Below are 19736 nucleotides of genomic sequence, written 5' to 3'. Positions count from 1 at the left end.
ATTAGGAATGAGTGAATTTGCCCTCCCTGCACCTAGGAACAAGCTGCCCTGACTTAGGCATTTTGTTGATAATACCAGATTGGCCCTTCCTTGACCTCCCAGGCGATGAGGCTTAAGCAAACCTCCTGGATGGAATTACCTGGAGTTCCTCACCCTCTAGCAAGCAAGCAATGTTGTCCTTGTGGAGCTCTTGGGTTTCTCTCAGCTTGCCAAGGGAAGTGTGTTTCTGGTTTGGCATTTGAGATGGTTTTAGGTGGCCTTGGATTTTAGTGAAAAATGAAAGAATGGATAGAATGGACTGAACACAGCTGCTCTGAGAAAGTCCTGTAACAAGATGCTGTACCAGGAATAAAGTTAAGCTGATTGTTTGCTTGCATCTCACAGAGGTTGTGTGTGCAAATATTGAGTCATAAAATCTTATTTCCACCTCTCTGTCTTTGCAAAATATTTATAACATCCACCCTGAAGGAGAAGATGATATTGGGTTTATATCCTGCCCTATACTCTGAATCTCAGAGCGGTCACAGTCTCCTTTACCTTCCCCCCCCCCTAACAACAGACTCCCTGTTAGGTAGGTGGGGCTGAGAGAGCTCTTACAGCAGCTGCCCTTTCAAGGACAACTCCTGCAAGAGCTATGACTGACCCAAGGCCCTTCCAGCAGTTGCAAGTGGAGGAGTGGGGATTCAAACCCAGTTAAGAGTCCGCACACTTAACCACTACACCAAACTGGCTCTCAAGAGCCCTGATGGGCTTGAAAGTTCACACAATGTTTTGTCTCTATTCGGTTGGCCCTAACAGAACAGATTTTGTTCTTGTTTTTAAATCTTGGTTGGAGCTCCATGGTGCCTTACCAGTCTTCTGTGAAGACAGAAGTGTCAACAGGACAGGAAATCAATCTAGTAATGGTGGTGGAAAGTGTCAAGTTGCAGCCAACTTATGATGCAGCTTCCGAGGTCAGTAAAATGAGTACCTGGCTTGTTGGGGGTAAAGTGTAGATGACTGGAGAAGGCAATAGCAATAGCAAACCACCCCATAACAAAAAGCCTGCCCAAAAAAATCATGATGTGACATCACCCGTCGGTTGGTAATGATTCAGTCCTTGCACAGGGACTACCTTTACCTTTTGTTTTTATAGCAGTCCTCAGACCAGTCGTACAGAAGAAAAATATAAATACACAAGGTCCCAAGATTTTGAAATACTTAAAAATGTTTTTAAAACAATTTAAAATTCCATCCAGTATCTAGTTAACTGCCTAATATCTAACTAATATGCAATTTCTGTAACCTGAGTACCGACATACAACGTTCTGCTTGGTAGGTAATCTTGGGGTATCTCTCAAATAGAAGAAACTCAAGTTTAGCTTTTTTTGGAAGACCTGGAATTTTTTCAATCAATGGGATGATGATCTCCTCACATGTCACCTTATAATACAGTCATATGAAAAACATGTGTTCTGTAGTCTCAACCTCCCATAATGGGCAAGAACAGAGCCTTTCTGTTAAAGGAATATTCTTGTATTTCCCTTCAAGATGGGAGGGCACCTTGCCAGAGCGAAAGCTCTTCGAAACCCTTTTACTTTTCAAAGATGTTAAATAGTTTGCCGGTTCCACTGTGTTTTTCATACTTGCCCTCATTGTAGTATTTTGCAAGCTAGAAATATCAGCAGGGCTTTATTTTATTTTTTGCAGCAGGAACTCCTTTGCATATTAGGCTATACCTCCCTGATGTAGCCAATCCTCCGAGAGCTTATAGGGCTCATTATAAGCTCTTAGAGGATTGGCTACATCAGGGGAGTGTAGCCTAATATGCAAAGGAGTTCCTGCTATAAAAAAGCCCTGGATATTGGTTTGTCATTCTATAACCTCAATTCTCTGCTTAGCTTTTTTTTTGGCCTGGACATGGGATAAGAGTGCCTGAAGTGAAAAACCAGTTCTCAGCAGAGAACTTTGAACAGACTTACACCAGGTCCTCACCGGGGGGCAACCACGATTAGCTGCTCTCCCATCCCAATACTAACCAGGGCTGACCCTGCTTAGCTTCTGAGATCTGATGAGATTGGGCTTCTCAGGCCATCCAGGTCAGGCTGATGAATGTGATACACCATCCAAAACTATGCTCACTGAAGAGCATCCAGTCCCGGCGCAATAAATGTTTTCAGTTCCTCACGTCGAGTTTCCCAATTTTATTATGCCGTCCACCCATACATTTTTAATAAAAATCTGCTGGAAGGTTATAGATGGTCTTTTACTAATTCTCATTTCTGGTCCCTCCTATAACACTTCCAGTAATTGTCTGGAGCTGATATGACCCATTCCGGTGCAAGAAGCAGCCGCTGGTGATCTGGACACAAGGAAATAGCATTACCCAAACCCCAGACGTGATTGATTCAGTGTGTGATTGATAAATGACCCAGATAGCTTTGGCACGAGCGCCGTTTCTCATAACAGCATCTTGACTTTCCAACATGCGCCAAAATGGGGAAAGAATTCCATGTACTATATGGTTTGGATTAACACTAACAGAAGATAATCGTGTCCTTCCCATACAGTTACAGGGCCTGATCTCATTTCTTAAAAAACTTATATAACCATTTCATTTAAACACCTCCTTCTTTCATCACGGTATGTTTCTACATGCCATCATGCATCAAGATTTACATGGTTGCAGAGGCTGGCTGGTACTTTATGGGCCTGTAAAAAAAAAAAAAGTAAAGGTAGTCCCCTGTGCAAGCACCAGTCGTTTCCGACTCTGAGGTGACGTTTTCACGGCAGACTTTTTACAGGGTGGTTTGCCATGGCCTTCCCCAGTCATCTACACTCCCACCCCCCCTCCAGCAAGCTGGGTTTACCGACCTTGGAAGGATGGAAGGCTGAGTCAACCTGGAGCTGGTGACATGATGGAGGGGGGTGGGAGGCACTTGGGATATTTCTTCTTCTTTTTAGAAGTAGCCATTAAAGGTTAGGGACTCCAGATACACACCACCCAACGTAGGCCTCAGTGTGCTGTGCTTTGCCTCCAGATCCTCTTGCTTGAGGCCGCCGAGCGTGCCCCACCTTCCGAGAATGACCTGCCGATGGCGAGGACGACGGCCACGTGGTATGATGAACTGCTGCCTGACGCCATTCCGCTTGCTAACCCAGGGACCACCCTCAGGAAGCCGATGGGAACTGTAGGTAAGAATGTTGCCAGGGGATTGGCTCCTGGTTGTCACAGTGACAAGAACCAATGGTGTAGCCTAGAGCTGATGGTGTTTGTGTGAAGCTCCACTCTTCTTCCAAGAGTTCAGGATAGTGTACATGGGAGGTATCACCCAGTATCCGACAAGAAATGAAATCAAAATGGGGATTTAGGGGTGGGGAGAGAGTAAAATAGGATGGATGAAGCATTCAGGTCCATCCCTCAATCTGTTGATCATCAAGGGCAAGGCTTTTTTTTTTTGTAGCAGGAACTCCTTTGCATATTAGGCCTCTTATGTAGCCAATCCTCCAAGAACCAGGGCCTACTCTAAGCTCTTGGAGGATTGGCTACATCAGTGGTATGTTGCCTAATATGTAAAAAAAGGCCTGATCAGGGGCATCAGAGGCAGCCCAGTTGGTTTTTATGTTGACATCTCTAGCAAAGTGTTTTGCGTATCTCAGAAAACATGAATGCCCAATCAAAAGAGATGCAGTCTGAAGAGTGTCACCTCAGCTCACGGAAATTTTACAGCTTTGAGCTATAGCCTATGGTTGATGTTTAGGGAAACTTGCTACTGTTCAGGAAGGTTGTCCATTTTCTTACCTCAAAAAGAGACAACTGTCTCTCAGCGACTGCATCCTTGATTGTTGATACAGCTGCATCCTTGATTGTTCCGATCAAGCTCAATGGTCAAGAAGGATGTGTACTCTGAGAAGGATTCAAGCCAGTTGGCAAGATGATGTGTGATTCTTCATGCATTTTTGTCCTCTGAGTGATTCCGACCGAGCCTGAAAGGGGCTTTACTTAAGCCAGGGGCTAATTGGAGCCGAATGTTGGGTTTGATTTTCAACTCCCTCTCTCGGACCTAAAACATGGAAAGCAATAATAAACAAAAGCAAGTCTCTGAGCATGTGCAGAATGCCTCCCTCTCATTACCGCCAAGTAATAGCAAGCAACCCCTTACACATTTATTTGACTTATTTTATTCAAGTATTTATACCCCACCTTTCTATTGCAGCTCAAGGCGATCTACAAATCCAAAAGTAAAATATACACAGTATAACAACATCCCTGACCTTTTGGATTAAAAGATGAAATCCTGGAATGCGTGGTGTCATCTCCTTTGTAGCAGGCTCCATCATCTGCTAGTAGGGACCTTTCTAAAGATCTTCCTTATTTGACTTTCATCCTACGTTATGAAGTTCCGTACCACCCAGTCCCATTTCTGAAGCAGAACTGGTGCCTTAGAAACCATCCAGAGTTCTTTTTCTAGTTCTGAAATTTGTACTCGCACGGTTTGCTTCTGCTTTCAGTTCCTTCATGTGCTGAGGTCCTTCCTTGAACTCCATCCTCTCCAGACTCCACCCCACCCAAGTCTTCAGGAATTTCCCCAACCCAGGGCTGGCGACCCTACCTGTTGGTAGAGAGTTGTTGGTTGGTTGTTGAGAGTTGAGTCTGATAGCACCTTAGAGATCAACAAGGGTTTCAGGGTATGACCTTTTGAGAGTCAAGTCTCCCTTCATCAGAGAGGAGTAGGAATGGGGATCTCTGAGTCCTTTAAGCATGTGGGAGGGGTGTTGTAAAAGATACAGGGGAACTGTGTATATTGCACTCGGCTGGATTAGAGCAGAGGGGAAAGGGGGGTGGGAATCAGAAAATTAGTGTTGGTAGTGAGATAAGAATCCTATGTCCCTATTCAGTGTGTGTGTGTGTGTGGGGGGGGGTGTCCATTGTTCAAGGTGAGGGCTGGACCTAGACTGTCTGGCACCCTAGGCAAGGCTAACTTCTGGCTCCCCCCCACACACTGATAATGTCAGTGAGTCACATGGGGGCACCCAATTTGGCACTCCCAGAAAGCTGGCGCCCTAGGCAATTGCCTAGTCTGCCTAATGGCAGCACCCAGCGCTGTTCAAGGTAGTGTGTTCAAAAGAAAAAGCAGAGACAAGCTGTCCTTCTTGTTCAACATCATGGGGTTCTAGGGAAGTGATAGGGGAAGGCATGGAAGAGAGCAGAGTTAACTCCCTCCTCCCCACAGCCCCACATCTATGATTAGGACACATACAGCTGCTGTCTGCAGAAGAAGAAGAAGAGTTGGCTTTTATACCCTGCTTTTCTCTACCCTAGTTCCTTCATGCCCTTCTCTTCCACTTTGGTGTGGAGAGCCAGTTTGGTGTAGTGCTTAAGTGCGCGGACTCTTATCTGGGAGAACCAAGTTTGATTCCCCACTCCTCCACTTGCACCTACTGGAATGGCCTTGGGCAGTCATAGCTCTGGCAGAGGTTGTCCTTGAAAGGGCAGCTGCTGTGAGAGCCCTCTCAGCCCCACCCACCTCACAGGGTGTCTGTTGTGGGGGAGGAAGATAAAGGAGATTGTGAGCAACTCTGAGACTCTAGAGTGGAGGGCGGAATACAAATCCAATATCTTCTTCTTCTTCTTCTTCTTCTTCTTCTTCTTCTTCTTCTTCTTCTTCTTCTTCTTCTTCTTCTTCTTCTTCTTCTTCTTCTTCTTCTTCTTCTTCTTCTTCTTCTTCTTCTTCTTCTTCTTCTTCTTCTTCCCTCCTGCATTATGGACATATGCAAGCATGTAGTTTAAACATTACCAAAAAAGACCAATCTTGATTAATTGTCCTATTTCATCAAAAGTTTATAGTCTACGAGCGTGCAAGTACACCTGCATACATTAATAAAACACTGTGAAAAAGCAATTTTAGTGAGATTGTACATTTGGCTGGTCAGTATGCTTCTTTTTTTCTCTGCCAGCACATAGGTATGCAAGGGCTCATGAGCAGAACACTGCACAGAAGGATTTTGGATGAAAATTATTTATGATCGTATCGAGATTGTTTTTCTCCCTGCATTTTAGCAAGGTTCATGTGTGCATCAGTAACAAAGAAGAGAAATGACGTGCAAATGAATACAAAGCTGTGCATGCCCTAGTTTTGAAATAAGTGTTAGAAATGCTGCCAATTAAATGTATTTAGGAAGAATGAAACACAAGGCAGAGCGAATGCAGGGAGCAATGGTGAAACAGAGAAAATCCATTTGTCCCTACTCTGTCATGTTAAGAGCTAAGATCTATGCATAAAGGACAGTTTCTAAAACTACCTCAGGAATCTTAGGGTTGCCAATCCGCAGTTGGGGGCGGGTTTGGAGGCCCTCCCCCCATTCCAGGGTTATCAGAAAGCAGTGGGGTGAGGGGCTGAATGTCCACTCTATAGAGGCACTCTCTAGGGTATAATGGAGAATTGATCCATTTGTATCTGCGGCTCTTGGGGCTGGTTTTTTGAGATAGGAGCACCAGATTTTCAGCATAGTATCTGTTACCTCTCCTCAAAAATGCCCTCTGAGTTTCAGAAAGTTTGGACCAGGGGGTCCAATTCTATGAGCCCCAAAAGAAGGTGCCCCCATCCTCCACTACTTCCAGTGAAGGGAAGTCATTTTAAATGAGTTTGGTGCTTTTAAATGTGATAGCCAGAATTCCCTTCGGGGTTCAGTTGTGCTTGTCACAACCTTGCTCCTGGCTGCATCCCAAAGTCCCCAGATATTTCCTGAGTCAGGCTTGGCAACCCTGAGAGTTTTAGGGGATAGCCAGGATGGTCTGCGATGGGACAGTTAGATTTGGATCCAGTCGCAGTTTACGGACCACCATGCTTTCGAGAGTCCAGGCTCCTTCGTGAAGCTCTTGTTTTTCTCTAAGGTGCTACGGGACTCAAACGTAAAACTCCATCATTTGTTTCCGCTTCCAACATAATAGGTGCCGGGACAGAAGATGCATGCGATCGCTCGCTTTGTTTGGGAAGCTCTAGAACCCAGTGCCTGAAAGATTTGGGAACTCTGCAACGTACAATCCCAACTTTCTGGAGGCTGGTTGTAATTACTTGATGTCAAGAGAATGGCATTCTGCACATGCTTGACTTGCTTTATGACTCTATAGCATATGTGTCGTAGGTAAGGTTGTTCATACTCAGTGGCCCAACATCTCTGTTTGAACATTTGCAGGCTTACCAGGACCAGCTGGAAAACCAGGAGCCCAAGGCCCAAAAGGTGAAAAAGGAGAAGTTGGTGACAGGGGGCCAGCTGGACCACCTGGTGAGTCTCAAGAGGACACACCCAAATGATGAGGGCAAGAAATGTAAGGTGTCATTGCTCTGTGTTGCTCTTAGGGTTGGCAGTTCTGGGTGGAGAAATACCTGGAGATTTTGGGGGTGGAGGCTGGGGAGGGTGGGGTTTGGGTAGGGGAGGGATTTTGGCAGAGTACGATATCATAGAGCCCCCTCCCTTCCAAAGCAGCCATTTTCTCCAGGGGAACTGATTCTCTGTTGTCCGGAGAGCAAATGTAATAGCGAGAGATTTCCAGGCCGAGGTTGTCAACTCCAGTTGCTCTGCTTAAGAACTTGTCTACAGTAAGACCTGCCACATGAGAACTCTGCTTGTTGAGAATTTGGAAGGTTGTCTCCCGGCACGTAGTAAACACAGGGTAGTATGGATATATAATATATTTATTGCTCATTACTGATGGACATATAACAGCCCTTATAGCTCAGTTTAGTCTGATCTCACCAGAGCCTGGAAGCAGAGTCTGTACTTGGATGTGCAGTACAAGGAAGTCCCAGGTTGCTATGCAGAGGATGCAAACCCGCCTCTCCTCTCTTGCCTCATCACCATAAAGTCAGTTATGACTCCACAGCACACCGCGCCTTTATCTGATGTCCACGTTCACATTAGCAAAACATTGTATAAAAATGATCTGAAGACAAGCCCTGATGGATCAGACCTTCTACGTTCGCTGGAGTGGCTGACCAGATACCCCAGAAGGCACATAAAGGGGCAAAGACGCCAAAGCCTCCACCCTGCTGCCACCTGGCATTCAAAGATACGCTGCTTCTGACCATAGAGGTCCCATTCAACTATTGAGGCTAACAGTTACTGATGAATGAATCCCTTTGTAAAGTCATCTGCACTCTTAACCCACCAGCGATATGTATTTCTGCTCACTGTACCCCATCCCCTCATCTGAAGAATTATGCATGCATAGAAAAGCTGCAATTGTGAATAAAACTTTGTGGGTCTTAAAGATGCTACTTGACTCCCACTTTGGCCATCCCTATATCACGCAGGTGGGAGTTCTACAATGTACAGTACATCAGGCTAAATCACAGGCTTCAGTGGATTTCGAAGTGTGTAACACTGTGGATGCCACTGTTAATTGTGAAGGAGTAGTTTCTTGCTGTAATTGTAGAAACGATTGTGTCGAGATTCTTTTTGTGGAGATTTTTTTTTAACAGATTTGCTCATTCTGTAAAATGCCGCACAAAAAACGAATCTTGATATTTACCGTCACATCAAGATCATGGTGCGCATCAAACGCACATCAATAACATGATGGTGGGAAGTGACATCCTGCGGCCACCAATGTATGACAGCCCTGTAGGGTTTTCAAGGCAAGAGATGTTCAGAGGTTGCCTGCCATTGCCTGCCTCTGCACAGCAACCCTGGGCTTCCTTGGTGGTCTCCCATCCGAATACTAACCAGGAGTGACCCTGTTTAACTTCCCAGATCTGATGAGACCAGTGCAGCATAGAGGAAGGAAAAAAGACACAAAGCAATGGAAGATCTGCTAGCTGCAGGAGACCACACTTCCTCAGCACTTTGCACAACAGTTGGAAATTATATTTAATTTTTTTTAAAAAACGGGACAGTAGCATTTATGGAACAAGACCTGGTGATCTGAAATTGCAAACTTCAGAAAGAAGAGATTTTTGGAAACATCTATAGGTTGAAATGTACATGCACAGTATAAAAGAAGAATCCGCCACTAGTTACCATGCTCAGCACCTTCTCTCTATATATACAAAACTTTTGGGGTAGATTCAGGCGGGCAGCTGTGCTGAAGTAGCTGAACAAAGTTTTAAGTCCAGTGGCACCTTTAAGACCAACAAAGTTTAATTCTGAGTATAAGGTTTAGTGTGCACAGTTCTTTCTTTAGGGTTTGTAGAATCTTTCGGGATCAAGTGCCGTGTTCTACTGGAGAAAGTTTTTCTTCCAGACGTTTCGTTCTCAGCTACGGAGAACATCCTCAGTGGCGTTGCAGCCGGAGCAGGCGCTCAGACCTTCTTGGCTGCTGTGCATTGTGTGGGGTTCTTTCTTTGGTAGCTACTGCCCTTTTCCCCTCCAGGCTCCTAGGGAACATCAGCTGCTAATAAGAGAGATAAAGGTAAAGGTAGTCCCCTGTGCAAGCACTGAGTTGTTACCCATGGGGTGAAGTCACATCACTACGTTTTCTTAGCAGGCTTTTTACGGGGTGGTTTGCCATTGCCTTCCCTAGTCATCTACACTTTCCCCCCAGCAAGCTAGGTACTCATTTTATGCAAATGCAAATGACCTCAGAAGGATGAAAGGCTGAGTCAACCTTGAGCTGACTACCTGAACCCAGCTTCCGGCAGGATCGAACTCAGGTCATGAGCAGAGCTTGGACTGCAGTACTGCAGCTTACCACTCTGCACCATGGGGCTGCTAAGAAGAGAGATAAAGGGAGGTAAAATGAAGGATGGAGAGAGACAGCCAGCCAATGGCTCTTCCTCCTCTGTAATGTCAGTGGTGCACCACAATGTCCTTGGCATTACCAAGTTTGCATACAGTGGCATATCTTGATCTGAGACAGGTTTGTAAATGAGGTAAATTGGCCCTTTAGTTTACTGAGAAAGTTCCTGCAGACCTACTGAGCTGAGCCCTGTTGGTGCTGGCCAGATCTGCTTGTTCCTGGCCTATTTTGATGCCCCAGTTCATTCCAGGGTTATAAAGTTAAGCATGGAGGGAAGAAAAGAGCCAGAGAGAACTGCTTATCCCTCTCCCCCGGCACTCAAACTCAGTGGCACCTGATATAGTTGATGCACAGTACATTCAAGATGGACAACGAAGAAACACTCCTTCATACAGGTTTTGTTCTGAATTTCAGGGCTTCTCGGACCTCCAGGACCCAGGGGTTATCCAGGTGAAACTGGAATTCCAGGTCCACCGGGACCACCGGGACCACCAGCATCGCCGAGCCTCCCCTTAACATTTCAGCAAGGGGTTCTGTACTCGCTCCAGCCCACAGCTGAAAAAGAAAGTATGTCATCTTCGTTTTGAACTAATCTCCTAGGCAGAGCTTTTTTTTTGTAGAAAAAGCTCAGCAGGAACAAATTTGCATATTAAGCCACATCCCCTGACATCACCATTGTTTCACATAGGGCTTTTTTTGCAGAAAAAGCCCAGCAGGAACTCATTTGCACATTAGGCCACACCCCCTGATGCCAAGCCAGCCAGAACTGCATTCCTGTGTACTCCTGCTCAAAAAAAGCCCTGCTCCTAGGCCCATTCACACGCTGATCAATGGGTGTTAATCAGCTCTGTCCAGGCCATGGCAGAGTTTTTAGTGGATGAACATCTGTTTTTAACTGATTGAAGTTCAGGTAGCTTGAAAAGGGAATCCAGCAAATTCAAGGAAGAGAGGTCTATCAGTGGTGGGTGGCAATGGTAAAATGGAGCCTTCTGTTTCAGAAGCTGTATTCCCAGGGCTATTTTTTGAGCGTGGTGTCAGGGGGTGTGGCCTAATATGCAAATGAGTTGCTGCTAGGCTTTTTCTACAGAAAAGCCCTGTGTGAAACACTGGAGACATCAGGGGGTGTGGCCTAATATGCAAATGAGCTCCTGTGTGGCTTTTTCTTTCTTTCTTTTTTAAAAAAGCCCCGAGTACAACTTTAAACACTGCTAGGGGAATGGTGAGAAGGCTGTTGATTTCATGCCCTCCTTGTGGGCTCCCTAGATGCCTGTGTTGGCTACTGTGGGCAACAGGATGCTGTTCTAAGACGGACCCTTCCTCTGATCAAGCAAGGCTCCTCTTATGTTCATATTAGCATGATAGTTAGGACTGGAACCTCCATGTTTCAAGGCAGAGTACCTCAGAATACCAGTTGCTAGAGTTACAACAGGGGTGACACTTCTGTTGCTATGCCCTGCTGGAAGACCTTCCAGGCATATTTGTTTAGCCATGGCAGGGAACAGGATGCCATTGGATGGACTAGATCAGGGGTGGCCAAACTGTGGCTCTTTCACACGTGGCTCTCGAAGCCCCCACCGCCCCGTCGGCCAGCTTGGAGAAGACATTTGTCTCTTTAAATCACTTCTTCAAGCCAAGCCAGCCAGCAGCTTGGAGAAAGCATTTAGAGTTGATTTCTTTCCACCTCCACCTCTCTTCCCCATGTATTTGCTTTCTTTCCAGCTTCCCTTCCTTCTTGTCTTGCGGCTCTCAAGCACCTGACATTCATGTCTTGCAGCTCTCAAGCATCTGACATTTATTCTGTGTGGCTCTTACGTTAAGTAAGTTTGGCCACCCCTGGACTAGGCAGACTTGGCACGTATGTTCATGCATTCATTCTGCCTCCACCGCTTTCCAATTTAACACAGGACATTTTGCAGCTTCGTTCTTCACTTACTAAAATATTTATACCCTGCCTTTCCCACCACTGAATAGCAGCTCAAGGTTTCTGCTCATTTTGAGTCTGTTTTATTTCCCATCCAGGATACCGATGCACTCAAGCTCTTGTTGATGCTCCAGTGTGCCCAAATGCATTTTTGCTGATGCACAAGCACAATGCCAAGAAAGAACGCTACAGGCATCTGTAGCCTGGAGGGAACGAAAGGAGACACAAATGAACACAGGGAGGCTATGAGAAAAAATATGCACATGAAGCAGTCTGCGTGAGGAAGACTAGAAGTGCTTTCTAAACAAGGAAGAACTGCTAATGTTGCCTCTGCAAAGGAGCGCAAATATTTTATTATACTGAGTTACACCTTGATGATGATGATGAAGATATTGGATTTATATCCCGCCCTCCACTCCGAATCTCAGAGTGGCTCACAATCTCCTTTATCTTCCTCCCCCACAACAGACACCCTGTGAGTTTGGTGGGGCTGGAGAGGGCTCTCACAGCAGCTGCCCTTTCAAGGACAACCTCTGCCAGAGCTATGGCTGACCCAAGGCCATTCCAGCAGGTGCAATTGGAGGAGTAGGGAATCAAACCCGGTTCTCCCAGATAAGAGTCTGCACACTTAACCACTACACCAAACTGGCTCTCTTTCTAAGTTCACTTAAGTCAGTGCACTTAAAAAAGCGTAACTCTGTTTAGGATGGTGCAGCTAAAATCCTAAAATCTGTTGGGGGTGGATTTAATTTGGGGACAATTTCACTTGCCTCTCTGAGTGTGTCATGCACTGAATTCTTTCCCCCACCCTCCTTCAGTAAAAAGCCCTAAAAGTCTGGTCCATCCATCTTCCGTCTCTGTCCTTTGTACGCCAGTCACTGAAATGTAGCCACACCAATGGGAACGTTAGGAAGGGTAACAGAGTTCTTTTGAATTAATAATCTCCAGCTTCCCAGCCCTACTTCCTCTTCCCTTGGCAGGCATGTGTATCTGCGTGGGAGAAAGGTCTGGATGCATTTTTAATCTGCCAAAGAATTCAACAGCCTTGCTATGCGCTAAATTATTTATATTGCGATGAATAAGTTACAGTCCAATACATGGATTTTTCTGGGCAATACGGAGAGCATGATGGCGGCATCCCTCTTCTGTTACACACAATGGATTTTTTTTTGCATGGATCCAGTTTGTTCATTCTGGCTTCTTGGAGCATGCTTGTTAGTTGCCTGCTTACTAATAATGAGCAAAATGCCATCTTTATACTGGTTTGAAGAGAAAGTATGCAAGAGGGCAGGACACTACCGTACCCAATTTGCCACGAGTAAAGATATTACAAAGGTATCTACCTGAAAGGAAAGGAAAGATCCCCTGTGTAAGCACCAGTCGTTTCCGACTCTGGGGTGACGTTGCTTTCACAACGTTTTTACGGCAGACTTTTTACGGGGTGGTTTGCCATTGCCTTCCCCAGTCATCTACACTTTCCCCACAGCAAGCTGGGTACTCATTTTACCGACCTCAGAAGGATGGAAGGCTGAGTCAACCTGGAGCCGGCTACCTGAAAACCAGCTACCTCCAGGGATCGAACTCAGGTCGTGAGCAGAGTTTAGGACTGCAGTACTGCAGCTTTAACACACTTCTACCTGAAGAAGCCTACAAAAACTGGATCCGGTTTATAATACAGCAACTCGATTACTAAGTGGAACGTGCTAAATGAATCATACCATATTAGGACAGGCTAGAAGTTCTGCATCGCCCAGTGCAATAAATATCTTATGGAACTCACTTCTATGAGATGTCGTGAGGTCTGTTAACTTGGCATTAAAATGGAATTAGACCTATGCAGGGAAATTAGATTGATCAGCCACTACGAGCCATGACAGGTAAATGGAACCTCCTTGTTCAGAGAGAGTGGACCTCTTTCTGGGAGGCAGCACCAGGTGAGAGCTATTGCTGACATGCTCACCTTATGCATTTCCAGGAAGCATCATCTTGCCACTGCTGGAGAGAGGATGCTGGATTAGGGGGACTTTTAGTCTAATCCAGCAAGGTTTTCTCTGATGTTCGTGGTCTCACATTGTAACACCAGATCTTGGTGATTTCCTATATCATCGTTGATGCAGAGCTCATTGATCTTGAAGTCAGCTGGAAAAGCAGATTCTCTGGTGCCCAATAAAAGCTGGCTTTGCAAGTCGCTCTTTGGACATTGGAAAACCATCAGCATGAATTTCTAAGCTACAGGCAGCAGAGGGCAGCAAATTCATGTTAATGAGACTTTGTTGTATACTCAATGACCACTGGTATTACCAGGGCTTTTTTTATAGCATTTGCTTGCAGCAGGCAAATTAAAAAGCTTTTGCATTTATCTTTGCTTGAATGGCTTGTTTGTGCAGAGAGCTATGGTTATCAGCCACTGGTGGGCTCAAACTCAAGACTGTTCTTTGATAGGCTACAGCTTTGTCCCTTGATTCAGTACTTCTCTGTAGAAAGCTTGAACTCCCTCTAAAACAAGGTTGGCCAAACTGTGGCTTGGGAGCCACATGTGGCTCTTTCACACGTATTGTGTGGCTCTTGAAGCCCCTACTGCCCCACTGGCCAGCTTAGAGAAGGCAGTTCTCTCTTTATATCTCTTCTCCAAGCCAACCTAGTCAGCGACCTGAAGAATGCATTTAAAGTTGCTTTCTTTCCCTCCTTCCCCTCATCTATTTGCCTTCCTTCCTTTGTTGTGGCTCTCAAACATCTTATATTTATTCTATGTGGCTCTCATGTTAAGCAAGTTTGGCCACCCTTGCTCTAGAAACTAAAATGACTAACCTTGAAGCTATTGTACTTTGGTCACCTCAATGTTAAAACATGCTCACACTTGGAAATTGCTGCCTTCAAGGGGGGAAATGGTGTTGTAAAAGAAATACTGAACTAGAAAAACGGGCATTTTTTCCTGCTCAGGTCTGTCCGAAGAAGTTTTTATGGCTGTACTCAGGGCTTTTTTTGAGCAGGAATGCAAAGGAACACAGTTCCGGCTGGCTTGGTGTCTGGGGGTGTGGCCTAATATGTAAATAAATCCCTGCTGGACTTTTTCTACAAAAAAGCCCTATGTGAAACAATAGTGACATCAGGGGGTATGGCCTAATATGCAAATGAGTTCCTGCTGGGCTTTTTCTACCAAAAAAGCCCTGACTGTACTTATCTCCTCCCAATAAATGGCTACCCAACATGCCACATTGCACAAAACAATTGTGATTTGATCAGCTGACTTCAAGCATCTTTGGTAACATTCTCCTTTTTCTGTCCCATACAGATGGAGAACCTCAGCTAGCATCCACTGTCATTGATACTGTCCTGGCTGGTTTGCCCGGGCCACGGGGTGCTCCAGGCCCTGTTGGACCCCCAGGTAATAATGAGGCAAAGGAGGCATACAGCCCGCCTCTCAATGGCTCTTTGGCGGTTGTGAGTGTGTGTCTGTCTGTATTTATTGACTTCACTTATAGTCTGCTTTTCTCATTGAGTCTCAAGGGGATTATTACACAGTTAAAGCAATACCAACACCAACAGAGCAGTAGAATGAAGTCTGAGTCTAGTGGCACCTTTAAGACCAACAAAGTTTAATTCTAGGGATAAGCTTTTGTGTGCATGCATGCTTCTTCCGCTACATGCATATGAAAGCTTAGACCCAGAATTAAACTTTGTTGATCTTAAAAGTGCCACTGGACTCAAACCTCTTTCTGTTGCTTCAGGTCAGCTTAGCTACCACCCGCTTGCCGAGGGTGAAAGAGGAGAGCACAAAAGTAGGCTTGAAACTCAACATCAAAAGAATTAAGATCATCCAGCCCCATCACTCCTTGGCAAATAGAAGGAAGAGACATGGAAGTAGTGACAGACTTCACATTCTTGGGATCCAAGATAACTGCAGATTGTGACTGTAGCCACGAAATTAAAAGACGTTTGCTCCTTGGGAGGACAGCTATGGTGAACCTGGGCAGTATAATAAAAAGTAGAGACATCACCCTGCCAACAAAAGTCCATATAGTTAAAGTGATGGTATTTCCAGTGGTAATGTATGGCTGTGAGAGTTGGACCATAAGGAAGGCCGAGAACAGAAGAATAGATGCTTTTGAATAAGTGCTGGAGAAGACTCTTGAGAGTCCCTTGAACTGCAAGAAGATCAAATCAGTCAGTCCTAAGGGAAATCAGCCCTGACTGTTCCCTGGAAGGTCAGATGCTGAAGCTCAAATACTTTGGCCACCAAAGGGAGCACTCACTGGAGAAGACCCTGATTCTGGGAAAGACAGAAGAAGAAGATATTGGATTGATATCCCGCCCTCCACTCCGAATCTCAGAGTGGCTCACAATCTCCTTTATCTTCCTCCCCCACAACAGACACCCTGTGAGGTGGGTGGGGCTGAGAGGACTCTCACAGCAGCTGCCCTTGCAAGGACAACCTCTGCCAGAGCTATGGCTGACCCAAGGCCATTCCAGCAGGTGCAAGTGGAAGAATGGGGAATCAAACCCGGTTCTCCCAGATAAGAATCTGCACACTTAAACACTACACTAAACTGGAGAAGGCAAAAGAAGAAGGGTACGGCGGAATATGAGATGGCTGGACAGCGTTACTGATGAATTTGAAGCAGACTTTGGAGGATGGTGGAAGACAGGAGGGCCTGTCATGACTTGGTCCGTGGGGTCCAAAGAGTCAGACTTGACTGTGTGACTGAACAACAATCAACCTTAGAGCAGTAAAATACAAACTAATCAGGGTTGCCGGGCCTGTACTTGGCAATCTCAGGAGATTTGGTGGTGGAGTGTGGGAGCAGAAGTGATGTGGTGACATCACTTCCAGATGCGCTATTGTGGACTGGGATGTGATGTTGCCGCATCATGATGTTACCGGCCCCTGCCCCCCATTCTCTTACTGCAAGAATGGGTGAGAGCCTGTGGGGTCAGGAGGTTGCTGTTAGGCTAAGAGATGATTTGTTTTGGGTATGTGTGTAGGTGAATCAGTATAGGTCAATCCCCTGAGCCTGGATTTGAACCTAGGGCTCCTAAGTCCTGCCCTGACCCTCAAACTGGTATGCCACACTGGCTCCATTGTAAACAATTCACAGGTTTTAAAAACCTCTATTGTGTTCTCTTCTTAGCTGCCTTGTCCCCTCTCCAACTGACCCCCCCCCCCCAAGTCTTAACCTAGCTCACAGTAGGAAAATGTATTTAATTTATTTCTTTATTTTGGGCCATTCCTTCACCAACATTTCTCCTTTAAGAAAAGATCTCTAGACTGGTGTTTGCTCTAGATCTCTCAGTGAGTAATTACGTACCATCAAATGTGCCTGGCTCTTTACTCAGTGAAATGTGCCTGAGGAATTCACAGTTTTTAAAAAGGGACACAAAAGAGAAAAGGAGAAGGAGACAGAGATCAAACGGAAATAATCTGCATCCATTCCACCTGCGCATGTGCTTAGAAAAGGGATTTGTTTCTGTCAGGCCTTCAGAGAAATAGTGACTTTGGAGAAGGAATTTGAAGGAAGGGACAAAGGTGGCATCAACACTGGTGTTTGAGGATGCTGTCCCAGGTGAAAAGAGAAGTAAAAGAGAAGAGCTGGAGTCACTTGAGAGAACTGCTGATGTTTGGTTGGCTAAGGGTGAGGCAGCTGGAGAAGCGAGAATCATGGGAAGGAGTACCTCAAGATATAGGAACGGAAAGGTAGCTTTGTCCTGCCCTAAGGTGAGAAACCAAATTCTGCCAATTCAGATGTGTCTCTGCCTCCCACTTCTAATGCTGATTTTACAGATCAAACAAAATGTCTTTAAGTGGCTCGTCCGCCTGAGAGGCACTCTGAGGTGACCTCCCGTCATGGCTGCAAGAGGCTCTCTGCTCTTCTTCCTGCATGCCTCCATTTAGCCTTTTGTTTCTCATAGGCCTGCCGTTGATACACCAGGGCACTGTTAATTATGGAGGCACCTTCGATAGCCCTGATGGGTGCCTGACACTCATGGGGTCCTCTCCTGAAACAATTAAAACACCATTCAGAATGAGACTATATCTCCTCTCCCCCCCTCCCCAAAGTACTGTGAGTGTAATTAATAGGAAGCATCTGGAAGAAATTGTATTTCCCACCCCGCCACCCCTCCTCAAGTGGGATAAAGCTATTAGGAGGCAACTTCCGAACAATGAAGCATTAACGAGTGGAGCTGTTCGAATGAATGCTCCAGTTCTGTCAGGCATGGAGATACACCACGCCGGGAAGAGCTCTTTAAAATGAATTTGCCCGAGGTTCTTTTGTTTTGTTTTTAAAGGAAGATGACAGACTGGTCCAGGGTTGCCAGCTTTTTTGTTTTACCATTCAAGAGCCAGTGTTGTCATGGCTGGAGGAAACCTGAGTTCAAATCCAAACTCCAGACTTCACTAGACGATATACTGTGCCCACATCTGCCCTCAGGTTTGTCCTCAGTCCTGTCCAGGGCTTTTTTTGTAGCAGGAACTTCTTTGCATATTAGGCCACACACCCCTGATGTAGCCAATCCTCATGGAGCATACAGTAGGCCTTGTACTAAGAGCCCTGTAAACTCTTGGAGGATTGGCTACATCAGGGATGTGCGGCCTAATATGTGAAGGAGTTCCTTCTACAAAAAAAGCCCTGGTCCTGTCAAATAGATGTACTCTGAGAGTTTCTTATTGGCATTTAGATTCTGAGAGTCTTGTGGACCAATTCAGATTAGTACCATGACATGTGAGGAGAGGAGGTTTAACCTCCTCCCCCTTTTCCTGATCTGTACCCAGTCCAGGGGCTCTCTGCCTCACTGGGGAAACTTATGTGCAGCCCATTGGTACACATATGACTAGGGTTGCCACTTGCTTGGTGGACAATTTCCCTGTCCTGCCCTCAGCCACCTGTCCTTGATTATTTTAGAGATGGGAGAAATAAATATAGGGATGATGTTGATGGTATCACTCTAGGAATTTCTCCCAGTCTCTATGGTAAAAACAAAACAGATTGGAGAAATGTCTAGAGCACCATGGGTGACTCTTCTCTCCTCAGGCACTGCTCCCAGATCTTCCCACATGCTCAAGGCCCACACAGGGTAAGCTCCCCTCTGAAGCCATGTCTGGGGTTTGGAAAGAGAAGGCCCACTTGTCAGGTGGTCCCCCTCTCCCTCCCTTCTTCCTTTGGAGGGGTGGGGCCAGGCAGAGCAGGCAGGCTGCCTCTTTCTCTCCCTTCTCCTTCCTTTGAGGGTGGGACCTTTCTTCCTGGGCTTCTTCTGCATCCCGTCAGGGACCTGTCAAGGGCGGGTGGGATATAAATCTGATTAAATAAATAAAATAAAATAAATCCCAGTCTCCCCAGTTTCATCTTTATGTGGAAACTTGATGTTGTGAGAAGAGCCAGGAAAAATGAAAAACCTGGAGATATAGTGGTGGTGGTGGTGGTGGTGATCATGGTGGAGAGACTCATTTCCATTTAACTAAGAGAGTTTCTATTTATGTTTGGACCTGGGGGTGACAATCATCAGTCTTTCAATTCTGAGCTTTAAAGAATGGGTTTTTAAAAAAAAAAAAAAAAAAAAATTATAACACATTTTATTAGGTTTTTCAATATTTTTTCCCTTAAACAATTACTCACAACATTAATCACATACAATATAACCAAATAATAATAATAAAAATAAAAATACAATACATACTATGAGTTATTTTGAAACTTGTACCATTCACTTGTACCATTTTGAAACTTGTACCATGAAATTTTGTCCATAAGTAAGTGGTTCCAGACTCTCTGAAACCAGTCTTTGAGGGTGGGTGAGTTCTGTGATTTTTAATGGCTTTTAATGCTGATAGTTTTACTGTTTTTTCTGGGGACTGTGAAATGCATTTTGTGATTTGGTTTTTTACAGTGGGCTGCTTCTAAAGCTGCTTTTTTGCAGTTCTGCTGAGTTGTAGGGTAAAATTGAAAATACAAAATAAAACCACTCTTTTTTGTATAAGTGGAATGTATGAAAAAGGGTCTAGAGCTCAACTTCCCTTATGCCCAGAGGCTATTTTGTTAAATGGTGTGCCTCTGTTTTGAAAAAAATCATGCAGTTCTGCATTTAATAACATTTACTATACAT

At 45.3% G+C, this 19736-nt stretch overlaps 1 protein-coding gene across 6 annotated transcripts in view; it reads left to right on the top strand.

Annotated features, from left to right (window-relative positions):
• Positions 1 to 19736, top strand: part of COL26A1 (collagen type XXVI alpha 1 chain) — a 172457-nt gene that overhangs the window by 137520 nt on the left and 15201 nt on the right. For all 6 annotated transcript variants that reach the window (XM_060258953.1, XM_060258948.1, XM_060258950.1 and 3 more), the window contains exons 5-8: positions 3021 to 3174; positions 7177 to 7266; positions 10133 to 10285; positions 14932 to 15024. In XM_060258953.1, coding sequence (XP_060114936.1) covers positions 3021 to 3174; positions 7177 to 7266; positions 10133 to 10285; positions 14932 to 15024 — 490 coding nt within the window. The remainder of the gene's footprint in view (positions 1 to 3020; positions 3175 to 7176; positions 7267 to 10132; positions 10286 to 14931; positions 15025 to 19736) is intronic.

The sequence above is a fragment of the Heteronotia binoei genome, chromosome 18 (genome assembly GCF_032191835.1).
Source record: "Heteronotia binoei isolate CCM8104 ecotype False Entrance Well chromosome 18, APGP_CSIRO_Hbin_v1, whole genome shotgun sequence".
Taxonomy (NCBI): Eukaryota; Metazoa; Chordata; class Lepidosauria; order Squamata; family Gekkonidae; genus Heteronotia; species Heteronotia binoei.
The sequence above is the reverse complement of the archived record's forward strand: the minus strand, read 5'-3'. Positions and strand labels throughout refer to the sequence as shown.